The 25,384-nt window shown below is 44.7% G+C and overlaps 1 protein-coding gene across 1 annotated transcript in view; it reads right to left on the reverse strand.

Moving 5' to 3' along the window:
* DPP6 (dipeptidyl peptidase like 6) overlaps positions 1–24,883 on the reverse strand; it is a 486,229-nt gene extending 461,346 nt beyond the window's left edge. Inside the window, exon 1 of the mRNA XM_083406243.1 lies at positions 24,270–24,883. Coding sequence (XP_083262369.1) covers positions 24,270–24,329 — 60 coding nt within the window. The 5' untranslated portion in view covers positions 24,330–24,883. The remainder of the gene's footprint in view (positions 1–24,269) is intronic.
* Between the last annotated feature and the right edge of the window lie 501 nt (positions 24,884–25,384).

The following is a 25,384-nucleotide window of genomic DNA, read 5'->3' on the forward strand; positions in this document are numbered from 1 at the left end:
AACAGAAATTCACCAATTACAATACTGTAAATAATTACTAAGCTCTAGTAAATAAAAATAACAGCATCAGAATGCATAAAATAACACAATACATACAAAGCCATGTAAAAGGATTAAATTGAGAAACAAAAGACACACAACTTACAAAATTATTTTTTTAAAAAATCCCTGAGCTCCTCTTCTCCCTTCCCAGCCACTTCTGCTGTTCTTAAAAATCATGGTCTGGGGAAGGTTCCTGGGGCTGGAGGGTGGGGCAAGGCCAGTGGAAAAAGCCATTGCCTGATGGTCAGGACAAAGTCTCTCTCCCCTCATTCAGGGGAGGAGCCCCTTGTAAAATATTGGCATGTGGGAACAGGCTTTTGCATGCTAAGGAAGCAGCACTCAAAAAGCACATGGGCAATATTAGAGTACTCTTGCTTTTGGCATGATTTCCAAGGGTCTAAAGTTTAGAGAAGAGCACTGACTACTTGGTTTACAGCTACTGATATTGATTGTTCATCAGTTTGTCAGGCCATTTAAAAACTAGAAAAGCCAATCTCTATTCTCAAGGGTCACTCTTTACACATACACACACATACACACACCCCTAATCTGTAATGCTAAACTACCCATATTTTTTTGCTCCATAAGACTTTTTCCTCCTAAAAAGTAAGGGGAAATGTCTGTGCATTTTATGGAGCGAATGCGTGGTCCCTGGAGCCGAATTGCCCTGCGGCAAAAAGCAGATTGTGCTTTTTTTAAAAAAAAAAAAAAAAAGAGGGAAGGGTGTGTTGAAACAAAGCCGCTGATCAGCTGATCAGCAAGTGATCAGGAGGAGAGATAAGGGACTCTAGCAATAAAGGAGGCTGCCTGGGAGAGGGGAGGTAAAGAAAGCAAACTTGCAAGGAGAGGAGACAGGAAGATTAAAGCAATGAGGAGAGATATTAGAAGAAAAGGTGGGCTACCCCAAACTCACCGTCAAATCACATATCATGTCTGTGACCACTGCATGAACCACAAAAATCATACATGCACTGTTTTATTCAGGAAAAAAAAATTCTTGTTTTCCTCCTCTAAATACTAGGTGCATCTTATGGTCAGGTGAGTTATGGCGCAAAAAATACAGTATATGACTTCCTTAGATGGGTCAAGCTCTTTAATACAATCTAGCCCCATCAAACAATAAGGGTTTCATGAGGATAAAGAGCACATGACTGGATGCTGGGATGGCATTGATGGCATTGCAATGAGTGGAAAATCCACAAGCATCCAGACAAGTATCACTAGACACATCCTCAGAGGTCATTTGCCATTCTAAAATGTGTGAGACCACAATACTGTGGCATTTACATTCTTCTTTTCCTTGCCAAAGTAAGTATAACATTAATAAACCTTTGTTAAAATGAATGAAGCCACTGGTAACTATTGCTTCCAAACAGATTATAGTCCATGGGCTGAAAGTTGGTGACCCCCGATCTTGACCCCAAGGTTTATAACCCTACCCACAGCAGAGGCTTCTGCAGTTGAAGTATATAATACGTATTTGTTGGGGGTAGATAAAAAAAAAAGGTACAAGTAGCATTTGACCTGTAGAAGGCTTCAGCAAGTACTCTATAGCCAAAATTTAAGGCATGGCTCATTTCAGAAGCTGGATTTCAATTGCTGTGCAGCACCGATCGTAGGGTTGTATCCAAAGCAGCAACAAGGTGCAGCAGCAATTTTGTTTCTTCTCCTTCCACTGTGCGCAGCCAGAATCTTCTCTGGAGGGTCCCCCAACTCTCAAGAGGATTTTGAGAGTGGGAGGCTGCAGGGGACAGGGGTGGGGGTGGGAATCTCCATTCCACTAGAGCGGGGTGGCCAACTCTAAGGCCAACATCCAAAGGAAAAGCAGGACACTCTGGGACTAAATTAGAAAACGAAACAGCTTCTGTAAATCCAGGACTGTCCCTGGAAAATAGGGAGACTTGGAAGGTCTGCACTTGTCAGCCCCCACTTTCCAGTTTATGTAAATATCGTAAGCAAGACATCTGGTTTCACTGAACTTTTTCACAGAGAATCATGTATGCTCATCAGTCTCTTGAACACTTAATAAAGTAAAAGAAACAGAGAAGGATAGTGCAAGAAGGTGTTCATCCCATTTGTCATGGCTTCAGAAACTAATTTGTGACACCTGGCCACAGCTTAGCAGCCTCACCAACATCAAGATCTGATTAATTACTTTTCTCCATGCCAAGTCGAAAGGATATTACATATTTAATTGCAACAGACATGCCAAGAAAAGAATTCAAGCCCACTGGGAGATTATAACAGAAACCAAAGTGCTACCATGAATCCCAGATAGCGAAGCCATATTAAGAAAAGTCAAAGGGTCAGTTTCTTAGAGGACTTAAACTAGGCCTCAGGAGTTCACGTGGTTCAGGATTTTGTCATGTAAATCAATTTTGTGAAATGTCGTGTTAGATACGGACTTCAAGCCCCGGCTCTGGATCCATTCCAGTCCGGCTTCCGCGCTGGTCATGGGACCGAGACGGCTCTGGTCGCCCTAACAGATGATCTCCGCAGGCAGCTGGATCAAGGCGGGTCGGGGCTGCTGATTCTTCTAGACCTGTCAGCAGCCTTCGACATGGTCGATCATGAACTCCTGGACCACCGCCTTGCCGACGTGGGGATCCAGGGCACAGTCCTTCAATGGCTGCGCTCGTTTCTCTCCGGTCGGGGACAGAGGGTGGCGCTTGGGGGGGAATTGTCATCCCGCCACTCCTTGGTGTGTGGAGTGCCCCAGGGTGCAATACTCTCCCCGATGCTTTTTAACATCTTTATGCGCCCCCTCGCCCAGCTTGTCCGGAGTTTTGGGCTGGGCTGCCATCAGTATGCTGATGACACCCAACTCTATCTGTTGATGGATGCCACCCTGACTCGGCCCCAGACACACTGATCAGATGCTTGGAAGCTGTGGCTGGATGGTTACGTGGGAGCCGGTTGAAGTTAAATCCTTCGAAGACAGAGGTCCTCTGGCTGGGACGGGACGATATGGGATTGAGGGGGCAACTCCCATCTCTAGCGGGGGTGCAATTAGTGCCAGCACCGTCCGTTAAGAGTTTGGGTGTAATCTTCGACACCTCCCTCTCCATGGAGGCGCAGATTGCAGCTATAACAAAGGCGGCGTTTTTTCATCTCCGCCAAGCTAAGCAGTTGGCTCCTTACCTCTCTCGCCCTGACCTAGCCACTGTGATCCATGCGACGGTCACCTCCAGACTGGATTATTGTAACTCGCTCTACGTGGGGCTGCCCTTGAGACTGACCCAGAAACTCCAGAGGGTGCAGAATGCCGCAGCGAGACTCCTTACAGGGTCTTCACTGCGAGATCACATTCATCCGGTGCTATACCAGCTGCACTGGCTCCCGGTGGAGTCCAGGATCAGGTTTAAGGTGCTGGTTTTAACTTTTAAAGCCCTATACGGCCTAGGACCCTCGTACCTACGGGACCGCCTCTCCTGGTATGCCCCACAGAGAAACCTACGCTCGTCAAATAAAAACATCCTGAAGGTCCCAGGCCTCAGAGAGGTTAGGCTGGCCTCAACTAGAGCCAGGGCTTTCTCGGCTGCGGCTCCAATCTGGTGGAACGCTCTGTCACAAGAGACTAGGGCCCTGTGGGACCTGACATCTTTCCGCAGAGCCTGCAAGACAGAGTTGTTCCACCAGGCCTTTGGTCAGGTCCCAGCCTGACTCCCTCCTCTGGCAACCTGCACAGAATTTTGCTCAACGGTTGCCATTAATTTGACTTTAATTAATTTTTATAATGGAATGTTTTTAGAATGTTTGATTATTTGATTGTCTGATTATTTAATTGTTGTTAGCCGCCCTGAGCCCGGCTTCGGCTGGGGAGGGCGGGATATAAATAAAATTTATTATTATTATTATTATTATTAATGTTGACTGTCTGGGGTACTGGCAAGCATCAAAGCTGCTTCAGAACTGGGATCTCACACTTTCCCTTTCTAACACTCACCATACTGCTGAGCAGCCAACTTTTCAAGCTTAAGTACCATTCTGATGTAGCTCATTTATTCAGAGAGCCATTTCCCTTCCCTGGGGAAATGTTGTTGCAGGATGGACACAATCTCACCCTGTGCGCAGGGGTGTGGCTAGCCCCCGCATCATAGGGAGTCCTCTCCCTAGGCCAACAAATCCGGGCAGCCAGGGGGCATGGCATGCAACATTTAAGCAGCCTGCGGGTGGGAATGCACCCCCTTTTTTCTGGTTCCCGCTCATGCAGTTCACCATTAACAGAAAAGGTATACCCACTGAATGCAAGTGGTGTTGAAATTTCTAAGCTCACAAACTGTGTGCTGTGTATTTGAGGTACCTGGGCAGACGTCATTGTCTTCTAGGCAGAAATATATTATTGAGGCAGCTGGTGCCTTTGTCCTCCAACAACCAATACCCAAGTGAACTGAATGCTTCCTGCCAGAGGACCCTCACTGACCCACTTTGGATTTGAAAGGGCATCTCAAGTGTGTCCCATCATTCTACCCTCCCCCCCTCCCCCAACAAGCTGCTTTACAAAAAGAGTTTGCTTTGTCCTTGTCTCTCTCTGTGCATGGTTTCAGGAAGTTCTTGGAAGTTTCCTGTTCTTTTAATGTAGCTTTGAGAGATATTGGCTGCTTTGAAAGTCATTGTAATAGATCCACAGGGTGTAAATATTAAACCTAATCTGTTACTAAATCAACAGGTGTTTACACACAAAAACAAGCTATATGCACATGTCCGCATAATTATCTCAGTATGGCTACTTGTGGAAGAGGCTGATGCTGTGTTGAGAGACCCTAGGAGGTTGAAGGGACTCCCTGCTGCCACGTTAAAGAAAGAAAACACTAATGTACACTCTAACAGATTTATGTCCATATGGTACACAGATGACAGAAAGATCATCAGCATCAAAGACCCTTGGGGTCCCTTCCAACTATACAATTCTATGATTCTATGGTCATTGATACATACATTGATGGTGCAATGTCACCTTGTATTGTCCTGGTTGCTCTGAAGAATATATGCAAGAGACAAGCACAAGTTCATTGTGAGTTACATGTGGATTTGCATTTACGTAAGCTGTGGGAGATGAGACAGACCTGTATACGTCCATCGCTAGTATGGAAGCAAAGAGGGTGAGGAGTCACCCCAAAGTTCTCTCATATTCCATTCATTATTGATATCATATGCTTCTTCCACTTAAAAGTTCCTTAGGACACCAATGTGGGGAAAAGCTATATATAGTGCCTTTCCTGTAATTTCCCACCCACCAAAGCTTGACAACGAAAAGCTACCTTATCTAAATCTTAGCTCTATATCAAGGTAGGGAAACACTGTATGTGGCCCTCCACATACTGTTGGACTCTCAATTGCCATCAGCCTCAGACAGCATAGCCAATGGTCAGGGGTGATAGGAATTGGAGTTCTGAAACAGCTGGAGAACTAGAGCTTCCTTGCCCCTGCAACGTGAATGCGCATTAGGGGTCAGAAGTGATTTTTGTCTTAGACATTAGGATTATGTATAGCACTGAAAGTCAGTCCTTAGCAAATGCAACACTGTACATACTCAGCATTAAATGCAGTTTTAATTTGGCTAGTGCCTCCAGCCAAAGCACAAATCAATGCTAACATTCAGGAAATGCTTTGATGAGCCAAGAATATATTTTTTCAAAATTTGTGTGCACACTATTGTGTGCCTTATTAGTGATGTGCCTGTAAAACTATCAAGGCTTGAGTTGCCAAAGAGTGGATCACAACTTCAGGAGGATTTCTGATGGGGAAGGCTGCTCAACAATACCACTTTAGTGACAGAATTGACAGTGGGAGAAGAGGGCTGCTAGAGCACAGTAGGGGTAAAAGAAATGTAGCTGGTAATAAGCTAATACAGTAAAGAATGAGGTTTCCAAATATGTTTTTCATTTATGATTTTAATATTTCTAAACCACAATTATGTTTTGTTACAATCAAGTCATATATAAATTTTGTTAAATAAACATCTAGAGGACAATTGTCTCCCCATTCCTGGTTTGGTCCAAGCAAACTCCTTTTTAATTAACACCATTCCAGGCTCATCTCCAGGTTCCAAAAAATGTTAAGGGTGATTTCCTGACTACAAGCAAGTCAACCCACCAGTGGCACCTGGCAACCTGTCATTTCAAGTCCCTCTGGGCTCACACACCATAAATATGGAGAACTGTGCCCCTATCCTTTGTCACACCCTTTGACCATCCAACAGCAAATCTACATTGAGTAACCCTACATGTGTGATTAGGACTCTCTCCAATGATTTTCTGTAGGATGGTTAGCTTCTTGACTGTTTTAGAACAGGAGTGAGGAGCTGATCTGGCCACTTTGGCAGGTGCTGCCTGTCAGACCCCTTGACATTACCATCATGTTGGCTGAAGTGTTGTCCTTTGTAGACTAGCTCAAATTCAAACTGGTCTGAAAAGGAAAAAATACTCCTCTACCCTGCAAGTCAAATTAATCCTACAGGTGGCAAGCTCTCCACAGCCCCTTTAGAAAATAAAGTACCGTTCTGTTTATTTTTTTTAACCTATTAGATCCTATTCTTTTTAAAATCCTTCTAATTGTGCCTATTGGAAAGTATGGGAACAGCAAGCTTGTTATTACCTCAACCCAAATAAACATACAGCCCTTAATTCTAGCCTCTCCCCTAGCCAAGGGCTGAAGGAAAAATGGAAGTAGTGCCAAAAACAAGTATAAAGTGTGTACAGCTGGCCTGCTCACTAGACCATTGGGACATGGAGATTAACGCAGCCTCTGTCAACCACAGCAGTGCTTGAAGTAGCCTTAATCTAACCTTGTTGCTTCATACTATCCATAGTGACCCTTACTTGTGAAATGAGAGGTCTGATCTGATGCCCCAAAGTGTAGTTAAGACTGCAACAGTGTGTATTGATTACAGTTTCAGCACCATGGACACCTCCATCACAAGGAGGCCTGCAAGCCCATTAAAGACTTTTAGGTTAGCAATATCCACTTATAAGCTAATAGTTGATTGAATTTTGATGTTTGTGATCACCAAAACAATACAGATGCCTTTCTGACATACTGAAATACAAGTCTTAAGGGCTGCAGGCACCCAACCCCCTCGAAGAGAAAGCATGTAGCAGGAAGAGTGAAAGTCTTAATCCTAGACACAGTTGCATATGTGTAAATCCTCTAGAACTCATGGGAACTTGATTTCAAGTAAGCTTGCATAAGAATGGCCTATAGAATGAGAGCCAGTGTGGTGTAGTGGTTAAGAGCGGTAGACTCCTAATCTGGGGAACCGGGTTCGCGTCTCCGCTCCTCCACATGCTGCTGCTGGGTGACCTTGGGCTAGTCACACTTCTCTGAAGTCTCTCAGCCCCACTCACCTCACAGAGTGTTTGTTGTGGGGGAGGAAGGGAAAGGAGAATGTTAGCCACTTTGAGACTCCTGAAGGGGAGTGAAAGGCGGGATATCAAATCCAAACTCTTCTTCTTCTTCTTCTATAACCAAGTATCTGTCCCATGTCTGGCTCTTTTCTCCACTCACCTCCTTTTAGATTAATGCACACATTATTAGTGGGGAAGCTTCTCTACCACAAATGCAATTGAATTTTCTCAAAAGCTATTCTGAGTTTTCTATTTATTGTTAGAAGGCATTATTAAACTTATCTTTATTGATGGAAAGAAGGCATGTGCTCTTAATACCCATCAAGATTAATACCTAACTTTGAACTTTTAGTTGACTTATCCAAATTAAAACTTGGAACCCTGATTATAAGGCAGCAGAAATGGGCATATGAAGCAGCTGCTGCTCTGGATTATATCAACTCAGGCTTTGCCCAGTCTTGCCATCTCTAACTGGAAGCAACTCACAGAAGAAGTCCTTCCCATCTTCTGCAACCTGACTACTTATCTAGGTAAAAGTAAAGGGACCCCTGACCATTAGGTCCAGTCGTGACCGACTCTGGGGTTGCAGCGCTCATCTCACTTTATTGGCCAAGGGAGCCGGCGTACAGCTTCTGGGTCATGTGGCCAGCATGACTAAGCTGCTTCTGGCGAACCAGAGCAGTGCACGGAAACGCCGTTTACCTTTCCACCAGAGTGGTACCTATTTATCTACTTGCACTTTGACGCGCTTTCGAACTGTTAGGTTGGCAGGAGCAGGGACCGAGCAACGGGAGCTCACGTCGTGGGGATTTGAACCGCTGACCTTCTGATCAGCAAGTCCTAGGCTCTGTGGTTTAACCCACAGCGCCACCCGTGTCCCTCCGACTACTTATCTAGGAATGGCTTAAAATGCATCTTCCATTATCTCCAGGTCCTGACCAACTGCACCTTTATTTTAAGGGCCTGCCTTCAGAACTGCACCCTTGCCTGAGGAAGGTCTTCAGTTTAGTTTGCTCTGTAAACTTTAACACACATTTTCTGAATCATGTTTGCACATGTCAGTCACCAGCTCCTTCCTATTTTAACAACAACAAAAATCCTCTGCTGTTGGCAAGGACAGAAATCAGATCAGATCAAGTATTTCTTATTAGTGAAGGAGACTCCATACACTTTCTTTGAAAAGAGAACCAGTGTGAGCATTAAACTCACTTCCTCGTGGGATTTTAATATTCCCCCTATCCTTCATACTAGGCCAGGGACACGGTTTCTATGCCTCTTCTTTAATGCTGCAGTGTGAAAATATTTGAAGTCCATCTGTTTCACCATAAACAAGACCAATTCTGTATTGTTTCTAGCAGTTGCTCTAAAGGACATGGCACACAATAAAGACAACTAAAGGATATGGTGGCACCTTAAAGTCAAACAAATTTATTATGGCATGGGCTTTCATGGACCAGAGTCCATTCATCTGATAAAGGGGCCCATGAAAGCTTATGCTTTAAAAAAAGAGCATTTAAGGTGTTATTTTTTGCTGCAATAGACTTTAACACAGCTACCTTTCTGGAACGGGTACAATAAGTCTCTTTCCTGGAATCTCCCATCTGCTGCATATGGCCAGGAGCTCCTCTTCTCCTGAGCAGCGTATGCATAAGAATCCGGAAAATAGCTTTGCTGCATATTTAACCATTCTGCCTTCAGGTTTCAGTATTATCCAATAATGACAGTGCTTAGGCTAAACACAGGACTTGTGTGCAGCTAATTACCAGCCGTGGCCAGGATCCAAGAAGCTACTTTAGGTTCACCCAAGAGCTTGTACTTTGCCTTGTGGGATTTCAAAAAAACCAAAAAAACTTTTCTTCATTTGAACAGCAGGCTCTCTACCACTGTGCTGTAATGCAAAATACTTTCTGAAATTCTACTCCGTTTTTCTTTCTTTTTCTTAAAGTTTCCTACATAGCTTGGGAACTATTATTTAAAATAACACAAGTCCAAAAAATATCCCGAGTACACAGAGTAGTTTGGCAGATCCTTAGATCTTGGCCTATTTATATGTGCGGCGTATTTTATAATCCTGTTAATATTCCTCCTTTTCACAACCAGCCCATGATGCAAGCCATTTATTATTCATGTTCTACAAGTAGGAAAGTTTGGCTTAGAGGAACTGACTTGTCCAAAGCAGCCCCATTTCTTTATGGAGAAGGTTGTGTGAATCTGTGGCTTTAGCAGTCTTTTAAGTACTGGGTTAAACCACAGAGCCTAGGACTTGCCGATCAGAAGGTCGGCGGCTCGAATCCCCGCGACGGGGTGAGCTCCCATTGCTCGGTCCCTGCCCCTGCCAACCTAGCAGTTCGAAAGCACGTCAAAGTGCAAGTAGATAAATAGGTGCATGACCCGGAAGCTGAAGGCTGGCTCCCTCGGCCAGTAAAGCGAGATGAGCGCCGCAACCCCAGAGTCGGCCACGACTGGAACTAATGGTGAGGGGTCCCTTTACCTTTACCTTTAAGTATAGGAAGGCATGAGTTTGGATGTCAGCTCATCCTTAATTACTGGGGCACATTTGGACAAATATGAATACCTTACTGTATTAGTCAACTGAACAAAATAAGCTGTCAGACCACAGGTTCATCCAGCCTACACTGGCAGGTAGCAGTAATGTTATCTCCTGCGGTGTTTTGTGAAGAGTTAATTCAAAATAATACTAATCGGGTTTTTAAAATATGAGTTGGAAGCCACATTGGAATAGTATGGACAAAAGAGAGGGTCAAAATATTTAATACTCCTTGCCATACAAGGAAATGTTGCTGCCATCATCAATAAATCTATTAACCTTCTCCTTCTAATTCTCTCCACCACAGCAGCCAGCCATTGCCCCTTCTTTCATGTTTTAATCCCTTTATGTTCTTCTTTTGAATACTCAATTTATCGATGTCCATAGTTCAAATAAAAGAATACTGGTTTCCTAGTTACATGTTTAAAAAAATAACTGCCGAGTCCTCACCTTAGGATTTACTAAGTTTCTACAAGCTAAAGCTTTGAAGATTTTAATTAATTGCTACCCCATTCATTTAATAATCCCCACTTTTAAGATATCAAAGCAATCTTTTTCACCCACTTTTAAAATTCTGAAGCAAGCTCCACCACACACTGGGAATGATAATGCAATTATTCGTGACCAGTTGCTGGTTTTCTATCGTGTCTTGGGTTCAGATTTCAAAGCCAGAATGAAAAGTTATGAAAAGTGTTAACGTCTCTAAAAGCTATAATTTAAAGGTGTTGCCAGCTATTGAGGTTTTTCTACAATCACTAAAGTTTAAGCACAAAGAACATGGCCCTTCATTACTGGGTCCTTCCATAAACTTGACGATTCCTACTTTTTTGGGGAAAGAGGGCAATTGTCCATGCTCATTAGCACACAAGATGTTACACTTACTACCGTGAACTTTTACTGGAATTGAGCATGTAATTCCGGTGCAAAAAGCAGAAATACCCTTTCCTAGCAAACTACCAATACAAATCACAATTCAGCCTTACCCCAAGGGAAACATGTTGCCAGGGACTGGCAGGGCTCCAAAGAGTGTGAGGTGGAGGCAGGGGACTAGGAGAGTGATCCAGGAGATGGGGTCAGTGATATATGGAGACTGACACCACCTGCTAGACGAGAGCCAAGACAGAGGGGAGAGTCGGGGCAGTGAGCAATGGAGGTGCACCAGATGTGGCAGAAGAAGAAGAAGCTGTTTAGCCAATGGATAGGACAATAGACTCCCCACTTCCCCACTATCTCCTAGAACCAGGAGGGGCTTGAAGTAGGAAGAGCAGCAGCAACTTCTGTACGGGAGAAGTCTAAGGCTATAGGTGTGTAACCCATTAGGCATAGATACATAAGCCAACGGGGGGTGGGGGTGGGCAGGGTCTCCATGTTTCTACAGCTGTGCTGCAGGGCCTCAATCTGTAGACCGCTGCCTGGAGGAGAGCAGCATGCATGTCTATCCAGAGCACTATGGAAGCTGCTGTAAAAGTGCTTTTCTTGTCAATAATGACCGCTCCCCACATTAAATGGGGGCACCCTTTGCGTGGTTGCACGCAGCCCCCTGGACCCTATGCGGGACCATTAGCACAGGCTTGGCTTTGCCTCACCCCAGGTGGGATACCTGGAGGTCTCCACCTACCTCAGTCAGTTGCCCAGTCCCGCCTGGAGAGGCATTGCCAAGGTGACTGAGCCAGGTAAGGGCAGGGACCTGCCCACACAACAGGGGGAGGATCTTACCTGGGAATCATCAATCGGCTCCAGAGCCTGTCCACGCAAAGAGTTAACTATCAGACATATGCTTTCCTTGGCTGGGGAGTGCCAAGGCACTTGTCTATATTGACTGATGGGCCAAAGTACTCCTGAATGTGTTCATTGACATGGGACAAAGACCACACCTGATGAGCCTCCCTATCAGCTTGCAAGTACCAAGAGTCACCTTAGAATGCAACTGACTTGGACCTGCCAGGAAAGATTAGTAGTGATACATAAGCTGTCTTCCAGAGAGGGTATACGCAGTTACTGATCAACTGAGCTTATGCACGGTAACTTTCTGAGAAAATCCAGGCTTCCCTGGAACATGTTCTGAAACTATTTCACTACACAGAAAACACAACTATAGCAAGAAGATACTGAATGTAAGGAGGTCAATATCTATGTCCTCTGGTGTTGAAAACAAGATATATTTTTATATAAGGAGATAAAATGAGGACTTCATAAATTCTGCTTGATTCCAAGTCTGCAATGAAGCAGTAAATTCTGGTGCAAATGTAAGAAATAGCTCGCTTCATATATTACCGCAAATGAATGCTGTGGCAATTCTATCAATTGCAACCTTTAAGGAACTCTCCTCACAGGCTTAAACTCAAAAATCTCGTCTGTAAAAAAAAAATGTACGTAAGTGTCTGGGCAGGCTTATGAAGTGAGCACCTTTACCTTTGATGAGGAGACCCATGCAAAGGTAAACCTTCAGAAACAGAATCAAGTCACAGGGATGTCTCTGTCCAGTGAAGGACCAGCCCTGTTTGCACATTAGTCTTCCAGTTACAGTTCCATGCATAGGTAGGCAAGCATGGATACCAAGAGGACGAGTCCACAAAACGTTTGCCTTGCTTATTAGCTAACCATTTATTTGCGGCTGCCAAACCTCTCCAATACAGATAGAGGGCTTGAAAGAAAGGCAGAGCCTTCTCTCATTTGCACTGTTGCATGCAGAACGTAACAATGGGAGAGACTCCTGCTGTTTTTTACCTTCAAAGCACAATGTAAATGAGACTTCATGGCGGGAACAGGAATCCTACTTGTTGCCAGCCAGCAAGCAGATGTAAAGGTAGTATGTAAAGTTGGCGTGTGTTTTAATCTATAATTGAAGCCTCCAATGTATATTTTTAAAGGTTGGCTTTATTCTTTTGGGGAGGTTGAACTGTTTCTAGGGTTGCTTTTTATTGACAATTTTAATTATTGGTTTTATTCTTGACAAACTACTTATAGGTTTTATTTACAATTAAGCAGAACATAATTTTGATTTTTTAAAATGTGTTTAGATTAGACTAGCATAGGTTGTGATTAAATCTATCTAGCTAGAAGCAAGGATAAATTACATTGGTACCTTGGGTTAAGAACTTAATTCGTTCCGGAGGTCCGTTCTTGACCTGAAACTGTTCTTAACCTGAGGTACCACTTTAGCTAATGGGGCCTCCTGCTGCCGCTGCACGATTTCTGTTTTCCTCCTGAAACAAAGTTCTTAACCTGAGGTACTATTTCTGGGTTAGCGGAGTCTGTAACCTGAAGCGCCTGTAACCTGAAGCGCCTGTAACCTGAGGTACCACTGTATGAAGTTGCTTCCTTCTCTCCTACACAGATATATTGTTGCTGGCACCCATATGTCGTAAGAGGCAATGGACTGCACCTCCAGGGATGAAGTGAAACCACTGCATTAGCAGTGCCAAAGTGATCTCCCTGGCGTGCAAGCCTGGGCAATGTGTATGGAGGTTCTGGGCTGCCCAGACGACAAGACCCCCCTCTTGGCCTTGCTGATGTGGTCCAAAGGAAAGCAGAGAAATACGTTTGGCACCAGCTTGGCTGCAGGAGTTGCTGGAAGTAAGTATATAAAGGCACCATCCAACCATCTTTGAGACTCCACTCTGGATTTGTGTAGGGTTTACTTCTGAGACCCATTGACTGCCCTCACCTGGTTTAGCCAGCCAGCTGAAGCAGGTTCCTGAGGTTTGACTGCTATAACATGCTAACACCTTCTAGGAACCACAGGTGAGAGCTGAGTGCAGGGAACCAAAGGTGGGCAAACTACCTCAGAAGGAGCATGATGTGTTCCCCCACCAGAGTTACTACCCCCTCCCCAAACACCCAATAATGCTTAACATTAACACTGCTATTCCCCTTTTGCAACTCTACACACACTCAAGATTTTGTCCAGCACGAATGTAACCAGTACAAGGGCATCACAACTAAATTCCATATAAAAGTTGAAAGACCCAGATCAGAATGCCTTAGCATGGCTGGTTTTGATTCCAAGCTAGTTTATGCATTGCAGTGCTCTTACAATGCAGAGCCACATTTCACAATTCAATCACGGGAGATTAGGGATCAGAATAAAGTCATATGGCAACCAAATTAACTGTTCTGCTAATGCTAACACAGAGAAAAAGTAAGGCTTTTCTTAACTTTGCTGTCACACATCCTAGAGTACAGCAACATTGATATTCAGATAATGCACTGTTCATTTCTAAATTGCTGTTTTGAGGTCAAACATCAGTAGAGGGCAACTACATTATACCCTGTGTGTTTTTTAAAGTTTTATAATATGTGCTAGAGAAGCACTATTCAGTGACTCTGCCTGGTTTTTAAAGCACCAAATTTAACTTAATTTTGTAAGTGGGAACATCCAATAAAATTTTACTATGTGTTTAGCTCTCATTAAAGATGAAAGCCAGCAGTAAAGATCACTACCCAAAAATAAAAGTCAGAACACATCCAAACCTGTATTTGGACTTACGTCTTTTTATAGACCTCATCCTTATCTCCAATATCAAATAGATATGATCTGGATATGTACAATAAGGGGAACGTCCGTTCACAGGCAAAATTACAGTTCACTGAACACTATAAGTATTATTTGAATGATTGAAAACCAACATAATAGTGGCATTTGTGTGTTTTGACAGCTAGCTTCCCTGGAACGAACAGACACCAAATGAATTTATGGTTCACATAACAGACTGGAACCCAGCTGAAACCTCAAGGGCCACCTATTTCTGCTATCTGTTACTACAAAAAAAATGTGAGAGTGGAGAGAAGAGTTGGCAATGGGAAAGATAGTTGGGAGAGGCTGGCTGCAAGTTTTACCAAGCAGGCTGTGTTCAAGTCACACAGGAAACACAGGATGATATTGCTAGAAATCATTTCTCTTAAAACAATTTGAACTCCGGGTTCTGGCCCACATTCAACAAGTACCACATATTGTATAAATTACATCATTATGGGGATCATAATTTTGCTGCATATTTTCCTTCAGATATCCTTTTACTTAAAATACAGAACACGGACTATGGTACTGAGTTTGTTTCCTTCTGTTGACTTCAATAGAACTGACGGCACTGCTAGTCAAGAGATGTCAGTAATAGCACAAGAAGGTCTGCTTAGGATGCTTCTACTGAGAAAGTATGTAACCTTGCAAATAATTCCCAGAATCATGATCAGACCACGAACAGCTTAGGATACCTGAATATATTGATGACAGTCATCTTCAACACATCAATGGTTTGGGGAAAAACAGAATCACACCAACTACCTTCCAATATAACAAGTGTCTCAGCCTGGAAACAATTCCAACTCAATACAAATAACCAGATTACTAGCTATTTAGAATCCAGTTTGCAAGGAACACAGAAAGTTGTCTTATGCCAAGCCAGAACATTAGTCTATCTTGCTCAGCCTTGCTTATGCTGACCTGAAGCAGCTGTCCAGGTTTTCAGGCAAGAGTCATTCACAGCTCTAACTGAAAATTATCTGGGATTGTAGATACGGTATTTTGTATGCAAAACTGTGTGAGCCCAACATAAACTTAAGATATAACATTACATTGACTGTATATTTCTTCCAACCAATGATGTAAGGCACAAGAGAATAAGAATAGTCACTTCAAGAGTGACATTGCTAGGACAGAAGCAAATGCCACCCTATTACTGGGCAATCCTCTTCTCACTTCCCATCCTGTGCTGCAATTTACAGTACAGTGCAGGAAGGGAGAACATAATCCCCTAGCTGCATAGGCAGTAGAGCAAAACCATGAGCTTCCTTTCCCCGACTCCAGAAAAAGGAGCAAGCTTTGCTAAGGAAAGCAGTTATCAGGTTAATTCTATTGTGAGGAAAGAGCTGCCTTATTCCCAGTATGTACCTGGCTGAATCTGGTGGCTTCCTTATTAGTGCTACTGAGAACAGTTAGCCATATAACTTTGTGTATAAAAGGACTCGGATTTCAGCACTGCTGGTCATTATCAGGAAAAAGGGGGTTGTGGTAGAACTGTGGAGTTATCTGAACACTTTGAGAAGAGCTCATCTGAGAAGAAGACTTGGAGAGTTGCCAGACTTCAAGACTCTAAGTTGTTGCAGAACTCTGTGCAAATCGTCTTAGAACTCGCAAGTGGACATTGCAGTACAGAAACCCCTCTTGGACCAGAAGGAGAAAAGCCTTCATGTAACCTGTATACAGTGGTACCTTGGTACTCGAACGGCTTGGCTCCCAAACAATCAGCTCCCGAACTCCACAAACCCAGAAGTAAGTGTTCCGGTTTGCAAATGTCTTTCAGAAGCCAAACATCCGACGCAGCTTCCGCTGGAGTGCAGGAAGCTTCTGCAGCCAATCAAAAGCCACACCTTGGTTTTCAAACAGTTTCAGGAGTTGAACGGACTCCTGGAATGGATTTAGTTTGAGAACCAAGGTACGACTATATAGTGTGTAACTATGGAGTGTTTGTTTTATGTGTGCCAAGTAGAATGACTCTGCTTAAAACAAGTGTTTCGTGTTGGTGGGCTTAACAGCTTTACTGGAGCTTCCATGGTGCATGCACAGAGAGCAAGATTTATGGGTTGAAGATAAACACGCACCCTAACAACCTTCACCCATTTTCAAGCAATCCCTCCAAGCATCAACTCTCTTTAAAGATGATGGGCAAGTGAGGTTGAGAAATTAAAATTTTTTAAGGTTCAGTCTTATGTTGCTAAGGAGGGGGAGTCTGTATCAGGGGGCCATTAAAAAGAGGGCAACTTCGTACTGTATCAGATTAGATTATGAGCCTTTTAGATTTACAAGGTATGCTTTGAACACTCAGGTGTTCACAGCTGTCAGATGCTAATACTTTCTTTAAAAAACTTTCCTTTTAAAAAAATAAATAAAAAAGCAAACTGCCAAGTAACAGAGTTCAGTTTTTCTTTTTCAGGGGGTGGGGAGAAAGTACCCAGCATGCTCAGTTAGATTGTGGCTACCTGCCCCCAAGCAATTGGGCTAGAATTTTAAAAGAAAGAATCACGCACTGCTCTCCTACAAGGTAATGGGAGGTCTGGCAGCAGAACAGAGAATTGCTGGAACGCAATCATAAAGTGTGAAATAAAATGAGCTTGCAAGAACCACTCACAAAAGTCATTAGTATTAGTCACAGTTGTCAGAAGGAGCGAAGGAAACTCTGTAGCAAGCCCGTGTGACAGGTCTGTCATTTCGCTCTCATGGTAGGGATTCCCTCCTTGCCAATTCAAAACATTTCACGTGAACTAGGATGGAACCAGACTGTTGGTGCTTTGAGAGAGAGAGAGTGAGAGAGAGAGAGAGAGAGAGAGAGAGATGGTAGAGCAACTTTTAAACTAATCATTCTGAGAAAACTGATAGGCACTGACAAGCATTTAGTTCTGGACAAAATCATCCCTAAAAGACAAGGATGGAAATGTTTATGACTGTAAAAATAGGAGAGAGGTAGAAGTAGGCAATAAAAGTACAGTAGGATATGATAGTGATTCAAAAGAGGCCAAAGTGCATTAGGGAAAGACACATGTGTCAGACACGTTTGGAGAGAGATGCTGTGTATAGGTGCTAGAAGCCTACAAACCAAGACGGGAAAGCTAGAGAGCACAGATATAGTTGCCATAATGGAAGCCTGGTGGAATGGAGGGGACCAATGAAGAAGAAGAAGAGTTTGGATTTGATATCCCGCCTTTCACTCCCCTTCAGGAGTCTCAAAGCGGCTAACATTCTCCTTTCCCTTCCTCCCCCACAACAAACACTCTGTGAAGTGAGTGGGGCTGAGAGACTTCAAAGAAGTGTGACTGGCCCAAGGTCACCCAGCAGCTGCATGTGGAGGAGCAGGGAAGCAAACCTGGTTCACCAGATTACGAGTCCACCGCTCTTAACCACTACACCACACTGGCAATGAGACACAGTTATCTCTGGAGGAAGGATAGGAAGGAGTGTACCGGGGGTGGTGTTACTTTATAAATAAATAAATAAATAAATAAATAAATAAATAAATAAATGGTGATATTGTTTTTGTTTGTCACTGCAGTGTGTATTTTTATATTGTAAACCTCCTGTGATCCTTGATTTTAAGGGCAGTATAGACATTTAATAAATAACAAATACCCATAATGTAATGCATCAAGCAACTCCAACAAAGTAGAAATCTCAGAAGGGGCATTGTGGGTAGCAATATCAGACCCAAAAATAAGACATCGCCAGTGCTTTTACAAGAAATCAAGGGATGCCTCAAATGAACATTCAGCCCTGGGTCTTTAAAAAAAAGGGTTATAAGCCCAGCTCTTAAGTAAATGCCAAATCTGCCACTTGCTCTTCAAAGCTTGGAAAGCAGGACGACAGTGAGCTGGAGGTGGAGTGAGAGATGGGCGTAGCATCTACCACACACCCTTCACAGTGCTGATCCACATGCTTCTCACTCACAAATCCATTTCCCCACGGTTGCCTACAATATATCATCTCTGTGCCCCCCCAAAAACATTTTATTGTGCATTTTTTTCATTGTAATGCAGAAGAATTGTCCCCTCAAGATAACAGCTACAAAAAATAAATATAATTGCGCCTTTCTTTGCTCTGCTGTGCTCCAGAAGCAGACACCCTGAATGCCTTACTGGACTTGCAAGAGTATATTACCCTGGCAAGAGAGACCTATTGCTCCTTAAGATCTGTGTAAAAGTGGGAGGATTGTACACTAGGGCAAGTTGGGCACCACTCCACCAAGTTCAGCCTGCCTTCAGTGAGCCCCCACCTGTCTACTGCCTTAGTTACAACCAGTCTAGGAGGCGACACTGGCCATCAGCATCCTCCTTCATAGTCTTGGTGTTGCCCCTTGTAGAACAGCAGGGAGGGGAATGGAGACAAAACTAGAATTAGTTGGCTCTGTCTGTCATTGATTTTAGCCTCCATGGGTAATATATTATGGTTGTGCTTGCAGTTAATATAAAAAAGCATGGGTGATATACTGCAGTGCATGCCAATAACTAAAGAGAGGTTGTCTTGACTGGATGCTGAGGGCCACATGCCTCCTCAAGGAGACTCACCCAGCCAATTCTTAAGGGTCCATTACAGAGCTGGTACTTAAAAAATAAAAGAGTTGCCTGCAGCTTTTCAAATAGGGGCTGCAGGGACCAGTGGCGTAGCGTGGGGGGTGCAGGGGGGTGGCCGCACCGGGCGCAACATTTGGGGGGGCGCTCACACTCACTCACTCTCTCTCACTGCAGTGCTGGCTGTGTGAATCCGATCCAAGCCACCGGGTCGCCGCCCACTGTGGAGGGGAGGGTGCCAGGCGTGCGGTGCGGTGCGGAGAGAGAGCGAGGGACTATCTGGGGGAGGGACAGTGCAGGGGGGGGCGCAAATTACTTGCCTTGCCCCGGGTGCTGACAACCCACGCTACGCCACTGGCAGGGACACTGATATCCCAACTGCCCAGAGTGGCTGGGGAGGTCCAGCCAGATGGGCAGGGTATAAATAATAAAATTATAATAATTATTATCATCATCATCCCTTGCCTTGGCACTTTTCTCATGGCATAGTCTTGCTGCTTTGCTGGGTTGTTTTTCTAGTATGTATGCTTTGATCCCAATTTTATTGTTACTCACATCCAAGGGTTCCTATGATGGATCCATTTGGTGGGATGGGAATTTTAGTATTTTAATTGTTGAATTTATATCCTGTCCTTCCTCCTGAAGGTGTCCAGGATAGCAAACTCATCCACATTTTTTTTCTTAAGGGGGAAAAAATATTCTAAGAACAGTTAATTTAAAATGTTCTAAAAGCAGTTACAACTATAAACAATATTCTTTAGCTACCAATTGCCCGGGCAAACTAGAATGTGTTCAGATTCTACCTGAGAGTTAATAAGGATAGAGATATACGCACCTCACTAGGGAGATCATTGCACAAATAGGGAATCAACACTTAAAAGCTTCTGTCATGGGGTCAATGCCAGCTGGGAAGGCCCAGTGGTGACACCGCCATCAAGGCCTTACCTGCAGACCATAGAGTCCAAGATGTCCGATAGTGGTGAAGACATTTGTAGGTATTTGAGTCCCAAGTCATTTAGGGCTTTATGTGCTAGTGCTAACACCATGAATTGGGTTCACTGGCAGCCCGGGCAGTGCATTCAGGACCAGTGATGCATGATCCTCTCATGTTGCCTCCATTCACCAACCCAGCATCTGCATTCTGCACAAGCTACAGCCTCTGGACAGTCTTCAAGGGCAGAACTAGTCTAAGCTGGATATTAACACTTCTAGCCAAGAAGCTACTTGAAATTCCAGTGATAGGTTGGAACAAATGGAGAATTAGGACAGTAGGTGTACAGATGTGCTCAATCCATTATGAAAGCAGTGTGGGCTGGTTGGAAAATAGCTGTTTTCTGTTCTGTGGTGCAGAACCACCCAACAATGATATCTATTCATTCTCTTACTCATTCTGGATCATCTCTTTTTGTTTTCAGTCCTTTGTTGCATGGTATTATTTCTGAACTTTGACAGGCTTCTTTGCAGCAAATTCAGTCCTACAGAAAGCTTTTGTCTTTAATTAAATATCTTAAATTATGAAAGGGGGAGGGAGTAAACCACTTTTTCAATAGAAATTGTAACTAGCTAGGGCGTTTGTAGAAGCAGCTGTTGTAGGGATTTAATCGTTCACTTAACAAATTCAATTGGAATGCTGACATTTAAGCCACGACTACTATGACTCTCCTCAAACAGTCTTTCATTGAACTTTAAGTTGCTACACTGCATAGCAAATTGGGATGCTTCACTGTGTTCTGTTGTTATTATTATAAACAGACTCTTATTCATCCTAGGGTCCCAGACAGTGGTCATCCCCACCCCAGCCATCTATGACATTAGAAACTGGCCCTGGAGACTTGTACAAACACAAAAAAGTATGTGACATAGTGCTCAGCTGCTGCAGCTTCCCAGTGAATGGAAAGCAAGGTTTTGCCTATCTTATTTCTGCAAAAGAATTCAATCACACAGATGGGGGGAAATAAGGCAGGAGTGGGCTGGGAAAGGCAGAAAGCTAGCAACTCCACTTGTAGAGCACTGAAGCCTACTTCAGTAAGCCAACCCCAGTTTCCACACAACATGAAGTTTGATGGTGGTGGAAAACACACACAAACAGCTTCATCTCTAACACCAGTTATATATTACATCATTGTTGTTTTATTCTGTTTGTAAACGACCCTGAGGGTTCTTTTTTGTTTTGTTTTTTACAATCAAGCAGTGTATAAATTATATGAAATGAAATACGTATGCATCTGTAATTCCATTTTTGCCTTTTGGAGGAACCTGTCTTTATAAATTTCATAAACATACCAAACAGTACCATTTTATGCACCAAGCTATGCATAATATATTTAACATTCTTAATGTAGCAGAGTTAAGTTTAGGTTTGCCAAGTATTGCAAACCTAACTATTTTAATAGTTCTGTTTTTGTCTTGAAAAACTATGGGGTAAATGGGGGGGAGGGAGTTCATGAGTTTCACTCGCATCAAGAGTTACTGATCAAATTATTATTTAAGTTTGTATATTTGCATATTTAAACATACCATGATCATCAAAAAGTATCCAAAGCCAAACTGTCAACTGCATGACAACTTCTTTCCTAGACTGCAAAACTCAGAATGCTCCCCTATGTACCAAAATGAGCTTCTCCAAGAAAGTTACAGAAGAGTTCTACCCAACATCTAGTTTCTATTTGTAGGAAGTTTAAAAATAAACAATGGACCACACTTGAAGTAATAAATGTTACAGTGTCATCGTAACTAAATGTTTTTCCCCAGAGCAATGAAGAAATACCAAAAGTGTTTATATGTGTGTGCATGTGTTAGCTATGAGTATGACTTACTGAGCAGAACCTGCCTTTGGCCCTTTTTCTGGGATGGAAGGTAGTATCAGAATAGTGTTCTGGGCTCACAAAATGAGAGGCACATAATGCTTTCTCTTCTTTGACTATCAAAATTGTTCAAGAGTTACAAGCTTTCAAGCCTCATAAACCTCTCTTCAGGTGCTCAGATCTAACCTAAAGATGGTGAAATGTCTTACACATCCAACAACAGTCTGGTAGCTAGCCAGGAATATCAACAAAAAGGGGCATGTTGTGTTTCATTTGAAGAGGCATTGCCACTTTTCAAGCATTCCAAGGCAAATGTTGTGTACCAATGAAATTGCAGTTCGTTTTCCCAGATCGCGCAACAAGTGCACCTGTCTTGTGGCATGCTAATGTGCATAGCATTAAGCTCCTATTTCGTATTTTGAATAAATATATCCATATTGTATGTATGACCTGTGATAAGAATGGGGCAGGTAATTTAACTGTACCATTTCTGTCTCTCTTTAGCTTTCTTTTTATATAGTTATTAAATGATTTAGAATAGCCTTCCCCAACCTCGTGCTTTCCAGAAGTTTTGGACTACAGCTCCCATCAGCCCCAGCTGATGGCTGATGGGAGTTGTAGTCCAAAACCTCTGGCGGACAGCAGGCTGGGGAAGGCTGCTTTAGAAGCCACAGACCTGCCCCTTGCAGTGAGGTTCTGCTTGTATTATCTTTGCATTTCTGTTTGCTTATTTTATATGCCACTTTTCAAAGCAGCCTTCTCTCAACCTGCCTTACAGTTAGCGTAACAATAACATTTAAAGCAAACATCCAAAATGCAATTAACGTTAGACCAGCAGCAAAGTCTAACTTTTAAAAGGTGACCACCAAGGCTACCTTGTTGAGGTTTTTTGAAGGCTGTGTGCATCCTCTCAACAGCAGTAGGTTGCATGTGGATATTTGGCGGGGGGGGCACACAGGTGCAAAACTACTGGCTAGCACTATCATCTTTGGCTGAGGACTAAATTATACACAGTGCTTAACACATACAGAAAATCAGATGCCAATACTGTATCACCTTTAGTTTGGAAGCACCTTCCCTAATCCCAGTTTATGGGAGCTCTCAGTTGCCTCAGTGACAAGGGAGATGTACACTTTCATATGTTCATCATTTATTCCAGGGTTAGGCCTTGGCTTTCAAAAATGGATGGCGGGGCACAAAAATAGCACGGCAATCCTAGCTGCGCCTATTCAGAAGTAAATACTACAGAATTCAATAGGGCTTGTTCTTAGATAAATGGGGTTAGGACTACAGCCTAAGTTTTAACTGCAGTATGGCATGCCTTCAGGTAGGGAAATGTGGCTTTGGGATTCAAACTTTAACCCCACTTCTCGCTTGAGCAGGAAGTGCAACAATAACTTTTGAGTTAGACAGGGATGGCTTTGCTTACACTGCCTTGCAAGCCTGGAAGCCTCCAGCCCAAGATTTTAAAAGGTGTAAATTAATACAATGCAGTTCTTCCGTCCTTAACTGTGCTTAAGATTCCGCTGACCTCTGAGATTTACAGCAGAGTAAAAGTGCAGAGGATTACACTCCGAGGAGCAGAACTAACAGAGTGTGAATACGGATTCTGTCCAGTCATGGGACTTGGACGATGAGAAGGCTAGATGAAGCTTGACAACAATTCATTACATGATGTAGTATATGTGCACGAACGCAGAGAGCGCTCCATTGCAAACCAGGACGCTGAACTTCCAGAAGTTAACTAGGGAACCAGAAACGGGTGCTTGCAATCGTGCCGTGCAACAAAACCCCGATTACAATATGAAGCACACCTCTAATTGCACAGATAAGGCGCTTGCACGTCTTGGACCGTCTTCTGCTCACACTCAAGCAGAAAACCCAAGGGACGTTTCCTTTGAGCCTCCACTATTACATGTGTTCTCATGTAGGCGATGTATCGATTTCAAGGTTTACCCCCTTGAGTCGGCTGGTTTAGCAAATGATCGCAAACAGATTGGTGGAAGGCGAGCGTGCTCTGGGGGAGGGGGGGTGTCCAGTCATAAAAGGCAAGGAACCCCACCCCTAGCAACAAAAACACCCTCAGACGCTTCCCAATTCGGGTTGCCCCGTCTGCTCTTCCAAACTCTCCACGAGGAATCGATTCTAAGCAACACCCACAGACACCCCCCCCCCCCTGCCCCTGACACGGCTGTTTTACGCGCTACAGCTACAGGCGTTTCCCCCGACCGCGCGCAGGCAGAGAATCCCGACCTGCGCGGTACCTGAACACATTCTGGCAAAGGCGAGCCCAACTGCAGGCAAAACAGCAGGGCGGCGGCGTGGAAGCCCTGCGCCGTCCCGCAAAGAAGGCGGCAGCAGCCAAGAAGACCATTACGCGGCGGGCGCCGGCCCTCCTTCCTCTCCCCCGCCCCCCGCCCCCCGCTCGCTCGCCTTTGCACCACAACTTTCCCAAGGCAACGCTGCCCCTACCTTGGCTCCTTTGCCGCTGGGGCAGCGGACGCTGTTGGAGACTCCGGCCGTCTGGTTCATCTCGGCAAGTTCGCTGGGGGGGGGGGGGAGGTGCGCGCGCTGCTCCAAAGTTTTCCCGGCGCGCTTTCTCCTCGCGGGAGGGCGGCCAGATAGAGCTGCTGGCCCTCAGCCCTTCCTTCTCTCGCCGTCTAATGTGAACCACCCCGTGGAGGAATCTGCAGTCGCAACCGGCGCAGCCGCCGAGCTGCCTCCTCGAGCCCGAAGGGAGAGCCGCACGCTTTCAGCGGGAGGAGGAAGCCCCGCGAATGGAAAACCCGGAGGCTCTCTCTCGCACGAGGGAGCGACTCGTCCCTCAGAACTGCAGGGAAAGGGGGCTCTTTCGCCTGCTCTTTGGGTTGGGGGTGGCGGCGGCGGGGAGATTAACCTCCCCAGGGGCCAATGACAGAAGTTTTGGAGAGGAACGAGGGGGGGGGGGGGAGGCGGGGAGACGAGCTGCTGCTTTCGTCTCCTCAGGAAGCCGAGCTGAGGCCCAGAAACGTGCGCCTCAGGAACGCACCGCTCTTCAAGAAAATGGGTCCATTTCCCACCCTCGGGGCAGCGCCATTTCCGCCTCCTCTTTAAAAAAAAATTACGCCCCAGACAGGAGTCTTTATGTCGCGGTAGCTCTGAGGGTTAAACAAGTGTGCCCCCCGGCGGGCGGTTCTCTCAGCCTGGGGCGCTGCCTCTCTCTCATTCGCTCTCTCCCTCCCTCCGCCGCTGCTTCTGAGGCGAGGCTGCTTCCCCGGGACTGTCAGGAGGAGGAGGCGGCGGCACGCGCGCGAGGCTCCCTCCTTGCCAGGCGGCGGCGCCTCTACCAAAGGCGCGCGCGGGAGGGAGGGAGAGGGATACGGGCTGAGGCGATATTAGTGGGAACATCAGCAGCTGCTACTGTATAGCCAGCCCTTTCCTATCTACTTTAATGCGTGCGCGTGTGTGCGCGCGCACTCTCGCCCCGAACTCTCCCGCCCTTTTCTCTGTGGGTTTCCAGCCCGCCCCGCGGGAGGAATTCCTCAATGAGCGGCTCGCGCGCGACCGACCCAGCGCTGGCCAGAGTCAGGCGAGACGGCGCCGAGGCG

The sequence above is a fragment of the Podarcis tiliguerta genome, assembly GCF_965153285.1.
Source record: "Podarcis tiliguerta genome assembly, chromosome: 12".
Lineage (NCBI taxonomy): Eukaryota > Metazoa > Chordata > Lepidosauria > Squamata > Lacertidae > Podarcis > Podarcis tiliguerta.